At 31.5% G+C, this 21576-nt stretch overlaps 1 protein-coding gene across 7 annotated transcripts in view; it reads right to left on the minus strand.

Annotated features, from left to right (window-relative positions):
* The window catches only part of LOC134691088 (potassium channel subfamily T member 2-like), a 59446-nt gene extending 38622 nt beyond the window's left edge, over nt 1-20824 (minus strand). The window contains exons 1-6 of one of the 7 annotated variants that reach the window (XM_063551307.1): nt 20721-20824; nt 8953-9044; nt 8197-8276; nt 7251-7347; nt 5718-5810; nt 3272-3377 (exon numbers count right to left, since the gene is read on the minus strand). In XM_063551307.1, the coding sequence (XP_063407377.1) occupies nt 3272-3377; nt 5718-5810; nt 7251-7347; nt 8197-8276; nt 8953-9035 (459 nt within the window). In that variant the 5' untranslated portion in view covers nt 9036-9044; nt 20721-20824. Of the gene's footprint in view, nt 1-3271; nt 3378-5717; nt 5811-7250; nt 7348-8196; nt 8277-8952; nt 9045-10809; nt 11124-11573; nt 11622-15203; nt 15355-16666; nt 16707-17820; nt 17902-20720 lie in introns of those variants that run through there. The other 6 variants (XM_063551310.1, XM_063551308.1, XM_063551305.1 and 3 more) reach the window with 6 other exon arrangements.
* Between the last annotated feature and the right edge of the window lie 752 nt (nt 20825-21576).

Consider the following 21576-nt stretch of genomic DNA (forward strand, 5'->3'; position numbering starts at 1 on the left):
CGTTGAAATTGTTTTCTTTTGCATATTTTTTTAATATTTAATTTGAATAAGTAATATAAATTAAAAAATGTTTTCTTGTCGCTAAATAGTTTCTTGTTGCTAATATTATTCTTCTTGTCGCCTCTTGACGCTTTTTGTCTCTACATTTCTTTTTGTCTCTAATTAGTGAGACCACGCATAGACATAAACAAACCGCGACTTGCGATTTGGAACAAGAACGTTTATTAAATGATATGATGAATGGTTCTCCATTTATTTATGAGAGTACAGTATCAAATATCAGTTTCATAACGGTAAAATATAGAAATACTCCACTTCAGTTCTTGTGACAGAACCGCTTTCAGAGTACTCTCGCAAGTTATCAAAATTTGGGAATTCCCTCTGACGTGTTTCTAAATTTATAAAAACACTAAATATAAATACTGTTTAATTCTGATTTTCCGTATTGTTAAAAACACGCATGTAAGTCAAGGAAAATATCACACATGAAGATTATGAGTAAAACATTACAGGAAAGTTGTTTATGTTCAATTGTTTTGCTTGTTTTTACCTTTTAAAGCAAGACAATCATAAGAATCTGAGATGTTGCCGAATGTTTAGAATAAAACGAATGACGTGAGGGAGTGTGTCATAGGGTCAATGGTAAAAGTCTACAGATTGCTTGACAGCAATCGTATCCCAAAAACCAAGGCAAATGTTATCATGAAAACTGTGGCAATGTTGCTTCAACATTAATCATTCATTTATAGTAAATTTATGTTAATCTAATGAGTTAATTATTAAGGCAAATAATTTATATGTAATCAAGGTTTCAAAGGCAATGCATATATCAATGTATATTTTTATGGTGAGTCTGCAGTGATACAAGTTCGCGTTGTTCTACTTGGTAGTTTCAACATTGGTTTTAGTTGACTGCTAGTAGTACAAGTTGAGGTCTGACTGACTGGCCCATATTAAATGTAAATGATTTGTTATTTTGTCCCATACATGAATATATATGGTTTAGGGGTGGTGATCTCAACGGTTTTCAAGTTCACAAACAGGAAGGGATAGGTTGACCCTAGGGACTTCCCTTAAATTTCATTTTATTTGTTATATTGTCCTATACATTAATGTATATATGGTTTAGGGGTGGGGATCTCATCAGTTTCCAAGTTCTTAAACAGGAGGGGGTAGGGTGACTCCAGTGACTCCCCCTTTATTTCATTCAATTAGCTATATAGTATATTGGCCCAGACATTAATATATATTGTTTTACAGTTGGGATCTCAACTGTTTCCAAGTTTTCAAACAGGAGAGCTGGGGTCACCACAGGGACTTCCCCTATATTTCATCTGATTTGTTATATTGTCCCATACATGAATATATGGTTTATGATTGGAGATCTTGGCTGTTTTTAAATTCTAAAACAGGAGGGGTGGGGTGACCCCCAGCGACTCTCCCTATAATTCATTATTTCAATATTGTCACAAACATGAATACATATGATTAAGGGGTGTGGATCTCAACCGTTTCTAAGTTCTCAAACAATAGGGGGTGAGTGACTCCGGGGACTCCTTCTATATTCTTTTTTATTATATTGTCCTAAACTTGAATACTGGAATTTGGTTTAGGGGTGGGGATCTCGACGGTTTCCAAGTTATCAAACAAGAGAGGGTAGAGTGGCCTTAAGGACGCCACTTATATATCATATGATTTGCTTGCATTCAGGTATTATATAATATAGTTGCATTATTTGTGAAAATAAAGTAAGAAACTTCCAGCTACTTTAATTGACCCTACAAAATTGAGAAAAAAATACCCCTTTAAAATTGCAGTAATTTGTTTACACTTTAAAAGCATCACACATGCATTGTCATCATTTATCACTGATAAAGAAAATTTATAATGTGACCATGAACATATATATTGTTAGATATACTGTTCCCAGCTGTCACATTGTATTGGATTTTGACAAAAAGTATTAGTTTTGAGTGTCTGTATAAAATATTTTCTGCTGAACATTTCTTTCTTTAACATATATCTTTTGCTTTTCAATTCTACTGTTTATATTCATTTACTATATGCATAGATGTATTTTGTCACCTGTCTGAATGTTTTTATAGTTGACCGCCAAACCAGGAATTACCCTTATCAGCTTCCCGAATCGGATCCGATATTGTAAAATTGTGTCTTCACGGCAGCCATTTTATTGTGTTTACAATGTCGTTTTTGTCAATCGGATACTATTTTAAATATTTCATACATTTGTTCTTTGACATCTTAGCCAAAAGCTCAGGGGATAATAAACTACACAAGGATTCCGAATGTGCTCTACTTCCTATGTGCAACTTCAAAACTTTTGGGAAAATCAACGATCATTTAAGGTTTTTCTGGTCATATTTTTTTTAATCCAGAATGTAAAGTATTAAAAAACAGTCCAATAAGTTATAAATAATATAGTAACCAGCTAGATGATAACAATGGCACGTATTTCAGCATTTATTGAGTAGGACACAAATCCAGGGTGCTCGCATAAGGCAGCTTAACTGCCTAAAAACGAGTTTAACTAACAATGAGAAACAACATTAACATAACAATGTGAATGTAATGCAAACCAAAATTAAATACAAAACGAAAATAAAACATAACATAACAAAACAAAACAAATTGTGCTTCAATCATGAAGAGGCTGCTCCAGGCTAGTACAAATAGACATGTACATCATACATAAAACATTTCACAACTATTATATTTGTCATTATCTTAAGTATTTTTGATACATGCATGTTAAAATTTTTTATTCTAAATAATAACCAGAAGACATAGTTAAGTTATGCAAAGTGTGGTTCTCAGGCCAAAACAAATAAATGGTGAGTCTCAATTATCATGATTGTGTCCCTTAAAAATTATGCAAACAAGTTTACCTTGATTAACACTAAATTGAATATTTTCATATTGGTAAAATAAAATAAAATAAATGGGGAATGTGTCCATGGGGCACAGATGGTGCCCCACTTTCATACATGGTTATAAAGTGACATAACTCAAGAACTTTAACAGCGGCGCTACTCAAATTTGTACTTGATCTTAGTTTTGTGGTAATAAGCAATTTATTTAGTTTTAAAACATTTAGTTAAGGCATATAAACGTAAGTTAGAGAATGGAAACGAAATATTTGAACAATTTTCCATTTGTAAAGGGGCATTACTCTAGAATGGTAAAAGTGACACCTCCAAAAACCACCTGGTACAGCCTCTACATCATTGAAATGTATAAACTAAAGTCTTACCTTTGTGATAAATAATAAAAGTAATGTTTTACTAAAAGAAGCTACAGCTAAAACAACTTGTACAATCCACAAGGGTAAGGGACGATGCACCCACAATAATACATGCCTACAGTCAAAATATAAAATGTAAACTACATATACAAAGGGCTGTTCCATTAGAGCTAATTTCCTACTGCTTCTAGAGTAAGACTTTTGTTGGCAGGCTTGCTTTGTTAGTATAAACGTGAGCTAAAGCTTTTCAATTAAGATTAACATTTGGAAACAATATTGATAGGCATAGTTAAACCTGTATATCCTATATTAAAATTTAATTGAATGCTATCTCAACTACTGTTGTCCAATATACAAACTAAGCATGCAAGCAAACCCAAATCTTACTCTACATTGATTAGAAAATTAGCTCTGATAAAACTTTGGAGTGTCAAAAGGTGATTAAATTTTACCCTTTTATGCATAAGTTTTTTTTTGGATAAATTCCTATTATTGTCTTGTTTCATATTTATCATTGCATATTTTTGTCAGACCTTTGTCTAGCAAAAAAAAATATCTATAGCTAGTTAAAGTGGTTACAAAATTTAAGATGGGAAATCACTTCTAAAGTTATCATTGTGAGTTTATATTATTGCAAAACATGATACTTTAACATTTTTGGCTTTTAATAAAAACATTACAATGATTTCTGAATTTACAGTTTTCTTTCTAAACTAGAGGCTCTCAAGAGCCTGTATCGCTCACCTGATTCTACTTGGGTTTATGAAATCATATAAAAAAAGAAATTTAGCTACAAAGTAATAACACTTGGCCAGCACCTCATTAAGAAAGGAAAATTTATGCTAAGTTTGGTTTCATTCAATTCAGTGGTACTCTAAAAACACATTTGTATGTATTTCCCATAGGGTCATATGTAAAACCAAGTCCCCTGCTTAAAGCCATCTTGGATGATGGATCGGCTATAAAGTAGTACATGTAACACTTGGTCAGCATGTCAAAAGGAACACTCATGCTATGTTTGACTTCATTCCATTCAGTGGTTCTCTTTAAGAAGAAATTTGTATGCATTTCTCTTAGGGTCCTATATTAAACTTAGTAACCCGCTGGCGGCCATTTTGCATGATGGACCAGCTGCAAAGTTACAACACTTGGTCAGCACCTAATAAGGAACGTTCATACTATGATTCGTTTCATTCCATTCAGTGATTCTCTAAAAGAAGACATGTGTATGCATTTCCCATAAGGTCCTATGTTTAACTGAGACCCCTACTGGCAGCCATCTTGTATGATGGATTGGCTACAAAGTAACAACACTTGGTCAACACCTCATAAGGAACATTCATGCTATGTTTGGTTTCATTCCATTCAGTGGTTCTCTTTAAGAAGACATTTGTATACATTTCCCTTAGGGTCCTATGTTAAACTTAGTACCCCACTGGCAGCCATCTTGGATGATGGATTGGCTATAAAGTAACAACACTTGGTCACCATCTCATAAAGTACATTCATGCTATGTTTGGTTTCATTCCATTCAGTAGTTCTCTAAAAGAGGTCATTTGTATGCATTTCCCATAGGGTCCTATGTTAAACTAAATCCCCCGCTGGCAGCCATCTTGTATGATGGATCGGCTACAAAGTTACAACACTTGGTCAACACCTCATAAGGAACATTCATGCAATGTTTGGTTTCATTTCATTCAGTGGTTCTCTAGAAGAAGTTCAAAATGTAAAAAGGTAACACCCACACCAGGCGAAGCGGACGACACAGAAGGACTGACGCCAAGTGATGAGAAAAGCTCACTTGGCCCTTTGGGCCAAGTGAGCTCAAAAGGAAAATTTTAATAGAAGCACCTTCTGACTACCCCATAAACTTTATTCTGGAACAGTATGTATGTATTGGCTCAAAGTAAAACAAAAACAACAGATAAAGCACAACACAAAATAAGTGTGTCATACCAAGCAAATTCTAGATAAAATATTATTCTAAAATGACATATATGTTTCAATAGATATACCTTATTTCATTTAAAACAAATAATTTGAGAGAGTAAATGAATCATAGATCAACTCCAAAACTAAAATGAGATTTATAACAGACAAATATATCATGTTCAAATTTGGAAGCAAGTAAAACATCTAAAATTATTTCATCAAGGATGATCTCCATAACATAATGAATAAAATAAAGATTGGTTTCCTCTTTAGTATTTCATTTACATTATCATGATTATGAAACTTTTTTTCCATATTTAGACATGCAGTTTTGTAGCAATTTTTTCACCAGTCAATATATGATAAAAAAAACCAAGGCTTCCTAACAAAATTCAAATTAGATTCTGTAATTAAACATTATATGAAAAATGATTTTCTACCAAATCAACAGAAAAATTTATATTTAATACAAACTATAGTATTATGTATTTATATATCTATTTAATTAAAACCTATATTTTACCAATTAATTTCTGACGAGGTAAATTTCATGCCGTCCTCTTCATTAGATATAGATACCTCCGGCTCTGTACCATTAAGGCACATACTACCGCCACTGAAAAATATTATAAACATATCTTTTTATATACAGGTAAATATTGGATCATACCAAGTTATAAATATGATAGTTGTTTTTCTTTTGTTTGATGTGTTTGAACTTTTGCCATTTGATTAGGGACTCTCCATTTTGAATATACCTAGGAGTTCAGTATTTTTGTGTTTTTACTTTTTCAGACACGCATCGTCCACACACACCGAAAAGTATCTTACATATTACATTTTAACGTTGTGTCGTTTGTTTTCTCTTATTTTTTAGTGTAAATTCACATTGCGATAAGACATGTCACAGTACTTGTCTATCCCAAATTGATGTATTTGGTTTTGATGTTATATTTGTTATTCTCATGGGATTTTGTCTGATGCTTGGTCCGTTTCTGTGTGTGTTACATTTTAGTGTTATGTCGTTGTTCTCGTCTTATATTTAATGCATTACCCTCAGTTTTAGTTTGTTACCCTGATTTTGATTTTTGTCCATGGATTCATGAGTTTTGAACAGCGGTATACTACTGTTGCCTTTATTAAACATAATACAATATACCTTCAAAACAGACATGTGCATGATGTGTAAATCAACAGGGAGCTTCCCAAAGAGTGCAACTTTAAATTGAAACAAATGTTAATCTTGGATCCACCCTTTTATCAAGTTTATAAATATATCATGAAAATGTAAAGATCAAGAAAATTCATCGCTGTGATTCAATGCACTTAAATTTCCAAAATTTTTGCCATGTTTTTTTTTTATTGTTATGAATATTGCAAAGAGATAGGACATGTAGGAGTGGCAAATTTAAATAAAACCTCTTATTTTAATTAATGTTTCATGAAGGGTCTATATTAATATTGAATGCTAAGTTGCCAATTCCATCCTGTTTCCTTCACTTTCCTCTATATTATCAAGTATCATCATGATCATATGGTAAATTCAGAAATTATTACTTGCATTTAATTTTGCCATTTCGACAAGACAGTGGCACACTCCAAATTCTAAGGACTAAACAATTGAATTAAATATGCAGTTGTTTTGAAAAATTGGTGGCCCAGTCACCATCATTTAAATTTTGTAAGCAAATGGAAAATTTAGTCCATATGCATGTTACCACCATTTTGTAGACAAAATTGAGCCCTGTATCAGATATCAGTATGCCAATTCTTATTACTGTGATACTTATGTGCCACATGTGGAGCAGGATCTGCTCACCCTTCCGAGCACCTGAGATCACACCTAGTTTTTGGTAAGGTGCGTGTTATTTATTCTTTAGTTTTCTATGTTGTGTGATGTGTACTATTGTTTGTCTGTTTGTTTTTTTCATTTTTAGCCATGGCGTTGTCAGTTTGTTTTAGATTTATGAGTTTGACTGTCCCTTTGGTATCTTTTGTCACTCTTTTGCACCAAGTTGTATAATTTGTAGTAATTTCTAAATGTACAGAATCTTACCACTTGTATCTGTTTATATCATCAGTCTGCACTCGTACAAAGTATAACACACAACACAGGACCTTCACAACTACGTCAAAAAACGTAAATATAATTCCTGAAAAATATATTATTAACATTTAAAAGCTTTGCTAAAAGTACAACAAAAAAAGAACAGCAGAATTCCTCAAGGGCATTGACCTTACAGTCTTGACACCTAAATGGAAGACATCAGATTCTTAATGAGTCTCAAAATGTGTTGATATGTTTTGAAGAAAATAAATATAATTTTGTGTCCATCATGCATCTAATTTTAATCCTTATTTTCAATGTTAAAACTCTTTTTCTCTATCCTGTATTCAAACCATAAGCTAATTATAAGGTGAGGACCATTGGCAGAAAATTTGGCACAATATGGTCTTACACATGATGGCAAATATTCCTACCAAGTATGAGTGCTTACAGTAAAATGGACTAAATCCATTGGATGTTGAATGCATACTCATTAATATTTTAGTCTTAGATATATGATTTTTTTTTATATGAGTGGCTTTGAACTAGCTGTCAGTAACTGTGAAAACCCTCATATCTGTACATTGTGGCTATTTGTTGTTGGGACTTTGAGAAGAGAAAGGGGAATGTGCCAAAAAGACAGCAACCCGACCAAAGGCCAGATAATAGCTGAAGGCCACCAACTAGTTTTCACCATCAAAATTATCCAGCACCCAAAGCGTCTTCAACTGACCCCTTAACAAAAATGAGTGCTAATTCTGTGAAAATTAATGTAACGACTAACTTAATAAAATTAAGAATGGAAATGGGGAATATGTCAAAAATACAACCAATACAAAGAGCCTATAAAAGTCAAAGGCCACCAATTAGTATTCAACGCAGCAAGAACATCCAGCACCTTAGGATGGTCCTCAGCTGGACCTGTAAATAAAATTGTAACTATTGAAATGCTTACTTGATCTGGCTTTCCTTAATAAAAGTCTCCTCACTTTCCCTCTACAGGACATCTTCTCATGAAACTTTGTAGTGGGTGAACTGAAATACAAAAAAATAAAATAAAATTCATAAAGTTTTTGAAATTAAAATTTTAATTTAATTGAATTATTAACAAATAGATATAAGATGATGTGGTATGAGTGTAAATAAGACAACTCTCCATCAAAGTCACAATTTATAAAAGTAAACCATTATAGGTCAATGTACAGGCTTCAACACGGAGCCTAGACTCACACCAAACAGCAAGCTATAAAGGGCCTCAAAATTCACTAATGTAAAACGATTAAAACAGGAAAACCAACAGTCTAATCTATACAAAAGACAATAAATTCTAGATCCCTCAGTAATACATTTCATATAAATTGCAGTATTAAAGACCACTTACATTAGGCCTAAAATAAAATATTGTGTTTCCCCATTCCCGACCAACCCTGCAAAAATGGTCATAAAATTTTATTGTCAAAACTAAGTCAAATATTATTCTATTCATGTTTGAATTTCAGGCTTGCCCTATCATTTCCTATCATGCCTATCGACCAATATTGTCCAAGCTTTTGGAAAAAATCAAATTATATACCTACCTTACCTACCCACACCTTGCTTGGCAGGGTTGGTATTGGGGAAAACAATATATTAATTTAGGCCTTAAGAGACCACTTTTTTGCTCTCCCATATATAAGTTGTCTCTCTTTAAACCGGTATGACTGATACTTACATTTCTAATTCTTCCTCATCATCAGAGTCCCCTCCAGCCATCCACTTCAGATCAATACCATCACACACCAACTGTTCTGTCATGGTGTCTGCCTGAAAAAAGTAAAATCACAAAAATACTTATTTGATTTGATTTTTGGTATTTAAATGCCACTTTTAAGCACCACCTTCAGGCTATTTCGGGGCGGCTATTTTTTATTGGTTGAGGAAGGCAAAGTGCCCATAGAAAACCATGACCTTCATTAAAACTGACAATCCTAGTCAATTAAGATTGGACTCAAATGCACCTGCACAAGCAGATTTCAAAGTCAAGACCTTAGTGTTGACTGGCAAGTGATTACAGTAGTAACTGCTTACACCACTCAGCCACCAAGGCCCTCACAGAAATACTGAACTCTGACGAAATATTCAATACAAAGCAATTTGTTTGTAAGTCTGTGTTTCATGCTACTATTTTAAGTGGTCTGTCACCTAAAAATAGTTGTTGCAGCAAACATTTGCATACCTTTTTTTAAAACAAAGCTATCATATATATGTTCCATGCATGTATAACAAAATGTGTCAAATACATACAACATTAATAAAACCAATAATTTTATATAAAAACATCTTCTCAGATAGTAATTAAAACATATATGATGATGGAAGTTTTTAGCTACCTTGACTGGCTATACAGCCCTTGCATGGTCGGTCATAAGACATAAACTGACCATGCAAGGGCTTTTAATAGCCAGTCAAGGTTGTTAAAACCTCCAATTATCATAAGACATAAAAGAAGTTAAGATATATTTATAATTTTTAAGTACTAGACTCTTCAGGGGAGATAACGTATCTACTTTAATTTTACATATTATTCCATGAAACAAACTTTTAGAACATGTGAAAACTTCTTCTCAAACATTAGTTCATTACAAAATTGGAGGTTCAAGTATAACTTATGTAGTCACCAATTTGTCTAAGGATGTACATGTAGCAAACAATATAAGGCTAGATGAAGTGGCAAAATGTACCCGATTGTATATATATATATCTTTTGTGCTATTTTCACATTTCCATGAGCAGAGTGTGAAAAATATTTCTCATCACTAGTGAAAAATCGATTCTTAGCAAATGATTGGTGTATTACAATATTTCTTCACTCTCAACAGTTATATTTCAAAAATTATTTAAAATTTTTAAAATTTAACTGTTGAGTGGAATAATATTGTAACACACTTGTTGCAGTCATGGAATCTATATATATCTTAGAAGCTATCTTCTCAAATATTGATTCAAAATCTTATCATCTTTTTTTTCTCTTAAATGTTCACAACTGTGTTTACCTAGATATATGATATTTATATTCATATCGTTCATTTTAAATATAATCTTGTGGCAAAGGTTCATGCATTATTCAACAAATACAAGAAGAAATTCAAACAATAAATCATATAGGTTCTACAAAGTGGGTCAAGCACTGGTTTACTGCCTTAATAGGGGAGACAGTGACAGCTGATTCTCAAGTTAAACAGTGGGCAGGAAGATCATACCCGTAGCCAGGGGGGTCGGGGGTCCTTGAAAACAAAAAAGCACTGTTAAAGTCAATTTTCTGTTCAAATTGTGACTGTTAAAGTCGAGTTTGTGAGTCCAACAACCCCCCCCCCCCCCCCTTTGGAAGTTCCTGCTTAAAAAAAATAATAAAAAAAATATGTTACCAATGAGTTAAAAAAAATATTTACTTTTAGAGAGATTTTTTCAGTTGTTATCCATATACATGATATATTAATTCATTGTACATGTAATTACAAGGTATTATCTAAGATAACATTCAACTCTTTATGTTACCTTAAACTATGTTTAAATTTTCCATATTAGTTACCTTATTATAAGCATCCATTTGAAATGTTACATCCTTCATTTTAATTGCTTGATACTTAGCCATGTTAGAATTGTGTAATAAATAATCCCGATAACATTCACTGATGAACGAATTTTAATTGCTGTAGGGTATCTATCAAAAATGTTAAAATTAAATAACACTTATACACTAGCGATTTCACACATGTATACACAGTCAGTTGTAGATCTCTTGTTATATAAAAAATCCTGTTGGGTAACCACACTTCCTATTTTCATAATAATAATCATAATGACACACTCAAATTACTCCTTTTTTGGTGTGAACGCATCCTATTGTCATAAACAAAACATATGTACTGTCTCAATCATATGTAGCCATTTACACATTGTCTCAATCATACATGTCATATGCAGCCTGAATACAATTGCTAACATTAAAGAAAAATCAAGGTATTCGTATTAACGTTAAATGACCATAGTACACTAAAATGGCCAATCGTTTTCTTCTTGCTTACTGGACAAGAAAATATGTTTAAATATATTTTGAATAAACTTCCTAAAAATCAATCACAACTTGTTCCAGTTTAAAAACAATTGAAGTCTTTAAATTCAAACTTGTATGTACCGGTACATGTATATAAAGTACTATTGTATCAATCTATAACAAATATATGTTAATATGGAGTTCTAAATGTAAATTTTACAAGCCTGTTATAAACTATATGGCCTAGAGGCTATAGATATATTCATTATCCAAAATATTAAATAATTGTACTTGGTTACCTTTTCAAGTGTCAAATTGAATTCATAAGTCATTCAGGTAAAGATAAATTAGTCAGTTAATTTGTCACTTATCTCCCCTTGGCCATAGGTGATTATAAATTTTAAATAGTTTATACACAATAAATTATTCTTGTCTGTCCAGTGAAAAAAAATGTAAATAAAAATAATTATATGTATTGTACTTGTGCTGTTAAAATGTGTGGGGCATTTAATTTTTAAGTCCAAGGCCAAATAAAAAAAAATATGTGCGTTTCCTATTTCTCTACCTACGCTGACCTACCCTATATTTTAAGCTTAGAAATAGCCTACCTTATTAAATGTTTTTTGGGTCATTTTTTATTAAGCACTGATAAAAGTAAGAATTTCTCTCCAATAAACTTAAAGCAAAAAAAATTTATTTGACCTTTTTTAAATTAGTATGCATGGCTCAACATTGTACACAAGCATACCTTAACTGTTATATCCCTCCATTTATTGTTGACACCAGGTGAAGGTTTAAAAATAGATAAATCAATAAAGGACAGGGTACATAGTGGCACTTATTTGGCCCTCACAGTAAATTAACCAAAATACAATATGGGATTGACTCCATTAGAGAGTGGTCAAATGGTAATCTCTGTCCTGCCTTTTTTAATTAGTTTATCCTGACTTTTATTTATAAATTTATAAATTGGCATCCTGTCCCCCCCCTTCCCCCCTTAAAAATCAAATGATATCTCCCTTAAAACATGAAGTATGGATGAACCATGTAGTCTTTCAATAACTGAGGTTGTAAGATAAAATCTTTCTTTATGCCTCCCTGCCCTTTAATTGATCTCTCTCTATATCTACAGCCCTGTGCTATGTTATCATTTTTGTTTTTCTGAAGGAAAATAGATACTTCTCTTAACAACAAGAAACATTCTAACAATTCCCAAAAAAGTTTTTTCAACCCTAAAAAACTTTAATTTATTTAAAAGTTTAAATTTTGTATCCATTAACATAAGTTTTCTCTTTTGACACAATTAAAACTGTACTGAAATGTTCTTCATCTTAAAGGGGTACCCATCTGCCCTTAATTTGGCATCATAGTCACCAACAAAACTCAATCAATGTATTCAAAGTTAATGAAAGATTATAAATAACTGGCTGTGGAACCATATCTCTTAGGTCCTTCTGTTATTTTTTTTATTATATGCGGACTGCAAATAGTAAAAAAATAACAGAGGGGATATGGTTCCGCAGCTAAAAGATAACAATCAACGACTATGAACCAAACCTTTTTACCCTTTTGTCTACAATTTGTGTTATTCAACAAGTTGGATCTAATCTATGCATATGGCCCAATTTTAACCATTTAAACTACTTCTTTCAATGTTTCTATGTCATTGTACCTGTATACATTGTGCAAGATGACACAGATAGTGATTACAGTTGACTTGTAATCTTAAACTCTTTCATCTAAATATCTCTTTTATATCAAAGTAAAATGTCTGTCCCACTAAATAAATTTGCATTATATTTACACCTCAACAAGATCTCAAAATTCATGTTGTATCAAATTTTGTCTTAAAATTGGCATTCGGTAAATGTTATTTTTAACACTTCAGTGAAAAACACATTTTTTTTAGAATTTTTAACAAACTGATATAATCAATTAATGATAAAGATTAAAATAAGAAACCATTTTTAAGAACTAAAATAAAAATGACAAAATTTGCTACACAAATTAAGTGTAATTTTTATACAAAGGGGAATAACTCTAATCTTTAACTAAAACTCAAATTGCAAAAAAAGATTAATCAGAACAAGATAAATTGGAAATGTTACAATAACTAATTAAATATATATAATATATGTCTACAATTTATCATTTAATTTTACACACTTCAAAAAAAGAATTTTTAAAAAGATGTATACAGCTATCTGAACTAAATATTATTTTACCAGGATATGATGACCATGTACAGTCATGGGACAAAAGTGAGTTCCCCCTCAAAAAATGTCCTATCATTTCAACCAAAATCGATATTTTTCAAAAAATATTACTAACTAACTGTATGAGCGATTTTTATAAAATAGATACCAAAAGATGTAAAAATGTCTGAAATTTCCTTGTTTATTCAGTCATAATTTTCTTGAGTTTTGTTTTCTTCATCTGATAAGTTAAACTCAAATGCAAATTTTTACGAATTTAATTTGGTTAGAATGATAGCAAACTTTTCAAGATTGTTTTTTCATTGTGTTTATCTCATCAGAAAATTAAAATGAGCATGAATAATGTTATAACCAAATAAACAATAAAACTTCAGATATTTCTACATCTTTTGGTATCTATATTTAGAAAATCGCTCATACATTTACTTCGTAATATTTTTTTGAAAATTATCGATTTTAGTTGAAATGATAGGACTTTTTTGGACTGGGAACTCACTTTTGTCCCATGTAAAGTATTGGAGGGTCTAGTTGAGGAGTCCTTTATTTCTTTATTTTTTAAACTCTAAAATTATCATTTCAATTCTTTATTTGTGTTCCAATCTTCCATTATTATTCTTTATTCAGTATTTTTTTGCATTTTTTCTTTCTCTTTTTAAAAAAAACTTTTCTCTCATCATTCTCTAACCTGGAGACCCCATACAGACCCTCATGATGTATTCAGTTTAACAACATCCTATTCAGACTTCCCTTGTTGTTTATAATATTATGTCCTGCTAATTGATTAGTCTAATTCTAATGCTGTTAACATGCTAGAAAGCGGTATACAATATTAACTCTTTTTAATAAAAAAAAAAATAGATGTTAAGATGTATGATTGCCAATGAGACAACTGTCCACAAGAGACCTAAACAACTAAAGGTCACCATACAACCACAGGCACTTGTCTCAAAATTTGTTTTCCCTTATACCTTAATATGTGTTATATTAAGGTATTTTTTTTTTGAGACAAGTGCCTGTGCACATGGTGCATACAACATGTCTATTGGTATAAAATAATGAAATAGGCAAGACCTTATAGCTATTTCTAAACCTGCAGCACTTGACCGAGATTTTGCTGCACTCGAACTATTGAGGTCTTACAACAATCACTTTTGCAATGTTGCATCATACATTTTAAATGAATGTCTTGTGAAGCCCAGTAATGGTGCATTAACATAACATTACATTAATCTGTTTTAGGACAGTAAACATTAACCCTGACAAAGTCAGTGCAAAAAAAATTAAGTAATAATAAAGCATTCTGATTGATTCGTAGAGGATTTAAACTTGCAGCGTCAATGTTGACAGGCCAGTGATCATAGTGATACAGAAGAAAAACTTAACTTAAAATCATTCAAATACCAGTTGCAGATCCAGATATTTTTGTAAAGGGGAGGCCAAGTGACTGCCCTATTTAAAGAGGGGCACTCGATCTCCAGTCATGCTTCAGTGATTCCCCATATAATCAACCAAAGTTTTCCCACAAAAAAGGCCCCCCTGAATGCGCCTCCATGTACAACTACCAAGGCCGCCCCTTATACTCATGCTCTAGAGTTTTAAGATATGTCTTAAAAGATACCTTAAACATGCTTTAATGTTAAATAGGTTAATGTGATCCAATTAAGCGCTTAAGTGTAAATAATATTTGCAATAAAATAATCATAAATAGATTACCTTTCTTATACTTTCCAATTGAAATTTTACTCGACGAGATTCTTTCATGTCCTTCATGTTTGACGATCAATTTTAAACTAAATTTAAATATATAACTTAAATCGATCCTTTATAAAGCTGGTAAAATTAGTGCTTTTTGTTGAATGTCAGTTTCGATCAAACACTTACAACAAATCACATACATGTAGGTGTAAAAATTTACAAAAAATTACACATCAACTTTTACTGCAAATCTTCTATGATCGATGCACATGTAAATATCACTTGTATGAATATATCCGTCAATACACTTATTTTTTGAAAGTTTAATATTATTTTATGAAGTTTCATTAGCTCCGATGAGTAATAACAATTTTATATATATTTCTTTCACTTTCCCAGTATGAAAATCAAACACATTTTACTAAGAAACTATTCCACATACAACAAACACAGGAAATTGTTAAAAAAATATCAATTTCATATAAATTTCTTTTATTTTCCGGCTTCGAAAACCAACCACAATTTGAAAATAATCCACATTCAAGAAACACAGGAAATTGTTAAAAGTTGTAAGCATGGTAAACAATTGTATTTCACAACGAATTTACTGATACATGTTGATGATTGACACCAATTTACATGTATAAATGTATATATATACGATTGAAGAACATTTAATTCAAATGTTTGGTTTTTCAACATCTCATTATCCAAACGTACGAATTTGTATTTACGTAATCAGTAATTGTATCAATATTTGTGTTATTAAATAATATCTCCTTTTATCGTGAAAAACATTTGATCATACTTAATCTGTTTACATACAACAACAATATAATCAATTTCCTTTGTCCTTGAAGAATACACAATGAAATTGTATCACATACTTATGCATGGTATATAAAGTATACGTATATATATAACTAAAACTCGTGTATAACTTTCCAAAGTCATTTGAGAAAAACACAGTGAAATTTAATGCTTAATGATACTACAAATGAACACCCCATATCAAATGTTTTATTTTAGTTTTATGGATGATAGGATAATTTATCCCACAGAAAAAGTTATAAATTTAAAAAAAATGAAACATAAGGGAGCAACCATTTAACTTCAAAATGAGGGGGAAGGGGTTATGCTTTTTTTAGTCAGAAATTTTTCTTGGTGCAACATGTGCAAAGGTCAAACAAATTTATTATTTTTTTCAACGCAACACAATCAGATTATTTCCCTCAAAATTTAACATTAAAAGGTAAGGAAGGGGGAGGGGGGATTTCATTCAGAATAATTGTTTTTATCATCTGCTTGTCTAGAATATTTTTTTCATCAAATAAATTTTTTAAGAATAAAAACCATAAGCCCCCGGGAAGCTAAATAAATGGTCCCCAAGCCGCCATGTGGTTTATTGATTATAACATGAACAAGTCTAGTGTTCTCGGAAGTCTTAATATTCAAATTGACAGTATAAGCTTAAAACTTACGCTTGTGTATTATTCCCCTTTCTTTCTAAATTTAAATACAGGAAATTAAGTGCTAAATAAATATTATTGTCCTTGAGTACACACATATATCATGTCTATAGGAATATGCACAATATAGTAATACATTTAATCTGTACACATGGTACTTAGACTACAAAAAAATGTGAAGGCCAAATAATTCCTTTTTTTGAGAGACTGCCAACATTTTTTTATCTTAAAGGTCAAAGTTGTGCATGTCAACTTATTATATAAATGATGTCAAAGAAAAGCTTTATTTGTTTGTTACATGTATTTCAGAAGAGTTATCAGTATCATGCCTTTTCAAGGGTCTGGATAGTGGGTCCTTCATTTGCCATTCTTTTTATTATTAGGCTCTTTTTTCTCTATTCTTTTAGTTTTTGGCTCATTTTTCTTTATGTAAAAACTTAAGTTTATGGGTCCATTTTTCATTTTCGTTTGCCCATGCATTATTTTCTCTTCTGTTTAAATCCCATCCAAGCCCTCCAGTGTGACTTAATTAAGACAAAAGACTCTGGCCAAACTTAAATAAATGATTAAGAAAATGTTAACTAAACTTTTACTAGGCGCTTTTTAATATACATGTAGCACTAGCTTAAATTAATTAAGACTCAATCTTGTAAATTGAGTGATGGATTGGTGTTTAACGTCTTTTTAGACACTATTTTGCTATTTCGTTGTGCAGTTTTAATTGGTGGAGGAAGCCTTGTAAAGTTGTGAATAATTTCAAATGGGATTAAAATACAAACAACCCATTGAATATATTGCAATTATATGGAAAATCAATTCATAGCTTCAACTTCAATGGAAGAACAAACCTTTAATTTTGATATAAGTTAACTCAACATTTTTGTTAATACATGTACAAAGTCAAGTAAAGTTTTACTAACTTAACTTATTTATTAAAAAAAAAGTATTTAAAATAAAACTACACAATACATGTAGGTACGTTTATTATTCATACCCAAAAAATATTTTTAGTAGACATATTTACAAATTGACATAAATATTTTCTAAATAACAACAACGCTGTAATTGTTTGTTATATATATTTATCATTCACTTACAAGTTACATACACTAATCCTACTTTTTTTCGCATTTACACTTAAAAGTTTTGTATTAAAAAAGCCCTACCTTTAAATTATTGCCAGCTAGTCCAATTTAACAAATGAAGATTACGATTTTCTGAACAGAGTATTTGTATCAATATCTGCTTTGGTCCAAACTCATCCAAATTTATAAAATGCGTTTTATTCTCTCTCGGTTTTGTTATGAAAAGGTCACATGTTTTACCTTTCTTATTAGTTCGCACTGTTTTATTGCCTTCGGGGACGAACTTGTTTTCTTTTTCTTTTTTCTTTATTTTCTAAATGATAACAAATAAATAGTTTTTCTTCGAGCATTCTTAGCTAGCTATCTATATTACCTTTAATGTATACTTCTTTTAGTACCAGGACATAATTAACCGCCTTTAATGTTTTTACTTAGATACGGTATAAATTGCTTTTTAAATACTGTTTCCTTTTTAAAGATCAATCGACCAAATTGAATGTTTAAAGTACACTTTTTTTATTTTGATCGTACCACGTGCACCAAAGCCTTGAAAACATATTATTATATTCATCTCTCGTACAAATATTAAGTTGATTTAATTTTTGTTATGAAATTTAAAAAGTTACACATTTTTATTACAATCCTGCCTAGTCTGATATGTGTGAAAACAAGTCTAAGTCAGAAACTCAAGATATTTATAATGTGTGGCCTCAAGAACTGAAAGATTCGTTTAATATAGACTTGTAATAAATGTTAGTGTTGCAGTTTTGCTTCAGGTAATAAGCACACCTTTTCTTGACCTTAAAAAGAATGTTCAGTTGATTTTTTTTTAAAACATTCTACTATACATGCTTATGATGCTACAAATGTACATACATGTATCCAGAGTTTGTGAAAAAGTGGTACTCCTTAGGATTTTACCACCACAATTTGGCATAGGACTGACAGAATTTTAGTATTTTTCAATGGATCTAATAGAGAGGACCAGCAGTTTTTCTTCAAGGAACACCAGGGAATAAAAGATGTTGCGAACTCTGGTTATCACAATATTTTCGTTTTACAGACTTTTGACCCCTGGTTCAGCAGGTTTTCTACTCAGTGGTAGGACATCCTGGTACTCGGTTAATTATAAGCAACTAAAAAAAGTAAAATCAAATATATATGATTGGTGCCATTTGGGGGGAAATTTACTATTTCTCTGATGATTTAGTCATGTATAGAAAGCATTTAAACAGTTAACTTTCTCACAAAATTGTACAGATAAAAAATCTTGAATTAACTTATTTACGTTGCTCTTACTTGACAGAGTATCAGGATGTCCTCCATAAAGTAGGTAACCTGTAGAAAAAATAATAAGTACAGAGTCAAAAGTCAGTGGCCTATTCAAAGTTTATAAATAAAATTCCTACATTCTCTTCGCTATTACATACATATCCTTTCCTGACATTGGTAAACAAATCTAACATTGCAAAAGTCCTGATAAATGTACTAAACGATAGACTTCAGATATGAATTTATAATCCATAAGTGTATGGGTACATGGGGTCAGTATCAGTAAATTTATTTTACCTGGTCCTGTCTCAGGTGGTATGATAATCTTTTGTTATTATATTTACATATTTATACCTGTAGTCCAAATAAATATGACGTCTTGCAAGTCTTTTTTAATATTTTTCTGTGACACCTTCCTATGACTTCGTCACAGAAAAAAATCAAATTAGCCTTGCAAGACGTCATAATTATTTGTAAACATATTTACACCATTTACATGATATGTAATGGTTAATACTATTTATTATTTAAACATGTTAACATGGTCAAAGCTGTACATACATGACATAATTAAAAGAACAACTTCAAATCAAACTTTTGCCACTGCCACTGGATGTTCTGGGGGTTATAAATTACTCATTTTTGGGAATATCAAAACATTTGAATGGGGACATGTCATGCATGTCATATGGTTGAGACCCCATCCCCCTTAAACTTGGTTGATGACACACATGCCCCCCCCCCCTTTCCCAACCTTTTAAAAATAGCTGGATCTGCTCTGATTCTATGTTTTAGTGATATACATTTATGTACAATGTCAATTATTTGCAGTTCAAAAAATTTTGCAATCAATTATTGACCAAAACATCTCCACTGCCATGACTGTTAATAATCAGTATACAAAAGAGCATTTTCACATATCAGAACAGACTCCATATTTTTTTGAGAGGCTACCTACTCTGTGGTCCAGCAACTATAAGTCTTGGAGCAATGAGTTGTATAGTAAATCCTTACTTAATACAAATCCTTGCTTAGAGCAATGTAAACATGGTTAAGAAGTCGAATTGAGCTTACTTATTCATGTAGTTTTCATAGGCAGATCCAAGCGGGGGGGCCTGTGAGAAAAAAAATTGGTTGATTATATAGGGAATCATTGAAGCATGACTGGAGCGGGGCCACCCTTACGAAAAGTTCTGGATCCACCACTGTCTATGTATATTTTATTTTTTTGTACATATATGCACAGGGGTTGTAGCAAACCCTAGTCCAAATAATTATGACGTTTGGCAAGGCTATTTTTAATTTTTTTCTGGGACGCCGTAGTAGGAAGGCGTCCCAGAAAAAAAAATAAAATAGCCTTGCCAGACGTCATAATTATTTGGACTAAGCAAACCCCAGTGATATATTGTTAATGCATCCTTTCACTAATCCCCTCCCCCTTTTTCTAAATCATGAGTCTGCACCTGAAATTCATCTCCAAACTTTGTATGTTAACAAATCATGCAAATGTTTAACTATATTTCGTAAGTTTTAGACTGAATTGTTATTCAATTGAAGAATTTGCATGATGATGATCCAAAATATCGCTTTGTCAGTTTTGAAAATTTCATGAACTGACTTATTTTCTACGGTTTATTGAAATGCGTGTGAAGTATTTTCCGTTTAGTTTGGAATTATTCGATTGCAACAAAATTGTTTCGTGATTATACCTCAGATAATAAATAAAGACGCTAACTAATGGCAACAGACGTCAACATGGTCAACAGGTCAAGGCAAAACAACAAACAGGAGTTTCTGGAACCATTTTTTGAAGGGGTAAGAAACGACAATTTGTCCTTTTTTTCTGGCTCCTGTATACGGAGCTGTTTATTGGCACGGTTCTAACTTAATAGGCTAGCTAATCGACTCGTAGTATTGACCATGAGTCTAGTGGTCACTAAAAGCCATTAGCGGGTCCAGGACATAGCTTTGCTTGATCGGATGGGAAAGGGGCTTATAATAGATGAGATTTTTTTTAGGGCATACGAAACAATTACAGGGGAGACCGTAGAGACGATGCCTCGAACGTGAAATGCTATTTTCGCAACGTCAACTGAACAGTGACATATCGGGAAAAGACGGATTTTTATCATTCAAACCGATTTAACTTGAAAACAAGGTCATGTACCCCTCATTTTTAAAATGACATTTTATTTTTTTTACGTATGAAGAATATCTTTTTTTTAGATTTGATAAATGTTCTGACTTCAGCAAAAAAAAAGACGGTTTTATTTCTACATTCATGAGCATTTGATAAATATGAGTTATTTGTAAAAATAAAATGTATAACTTATTTATAGGACATTTATATAAAACAGAAATTACAAAAAAATTAACAAAAACAGCTTGTGTTTATATATCTTTTAAATACAAACTGAAAAAGTCATGTATTTCTGTCAAAAAAAATAAAATATGTCCACTAATCCACAAATCCGAATTTTGAGCAAATGTCTGAAATTTCGGCCTCATTATACTAAAAAAAGTAGTGACATTCATTAAAATTGGGTTTCACAATGAGTACACACG

Source organism: Mytilus trossulus, chromosome 11 (assembly GCF_036588685.1).
Source record: "Mytilus trossulus isolate FHL-02 chromosome 11, PNRI_Mtr1.1.1.hap1, whole genome shotgun sequence".
NCBI lineage: Eukaryota > Metazoa > Mollusca > Bivalvia > Mytilida > Mytilidae > Mytilus > Mytilus trossulus.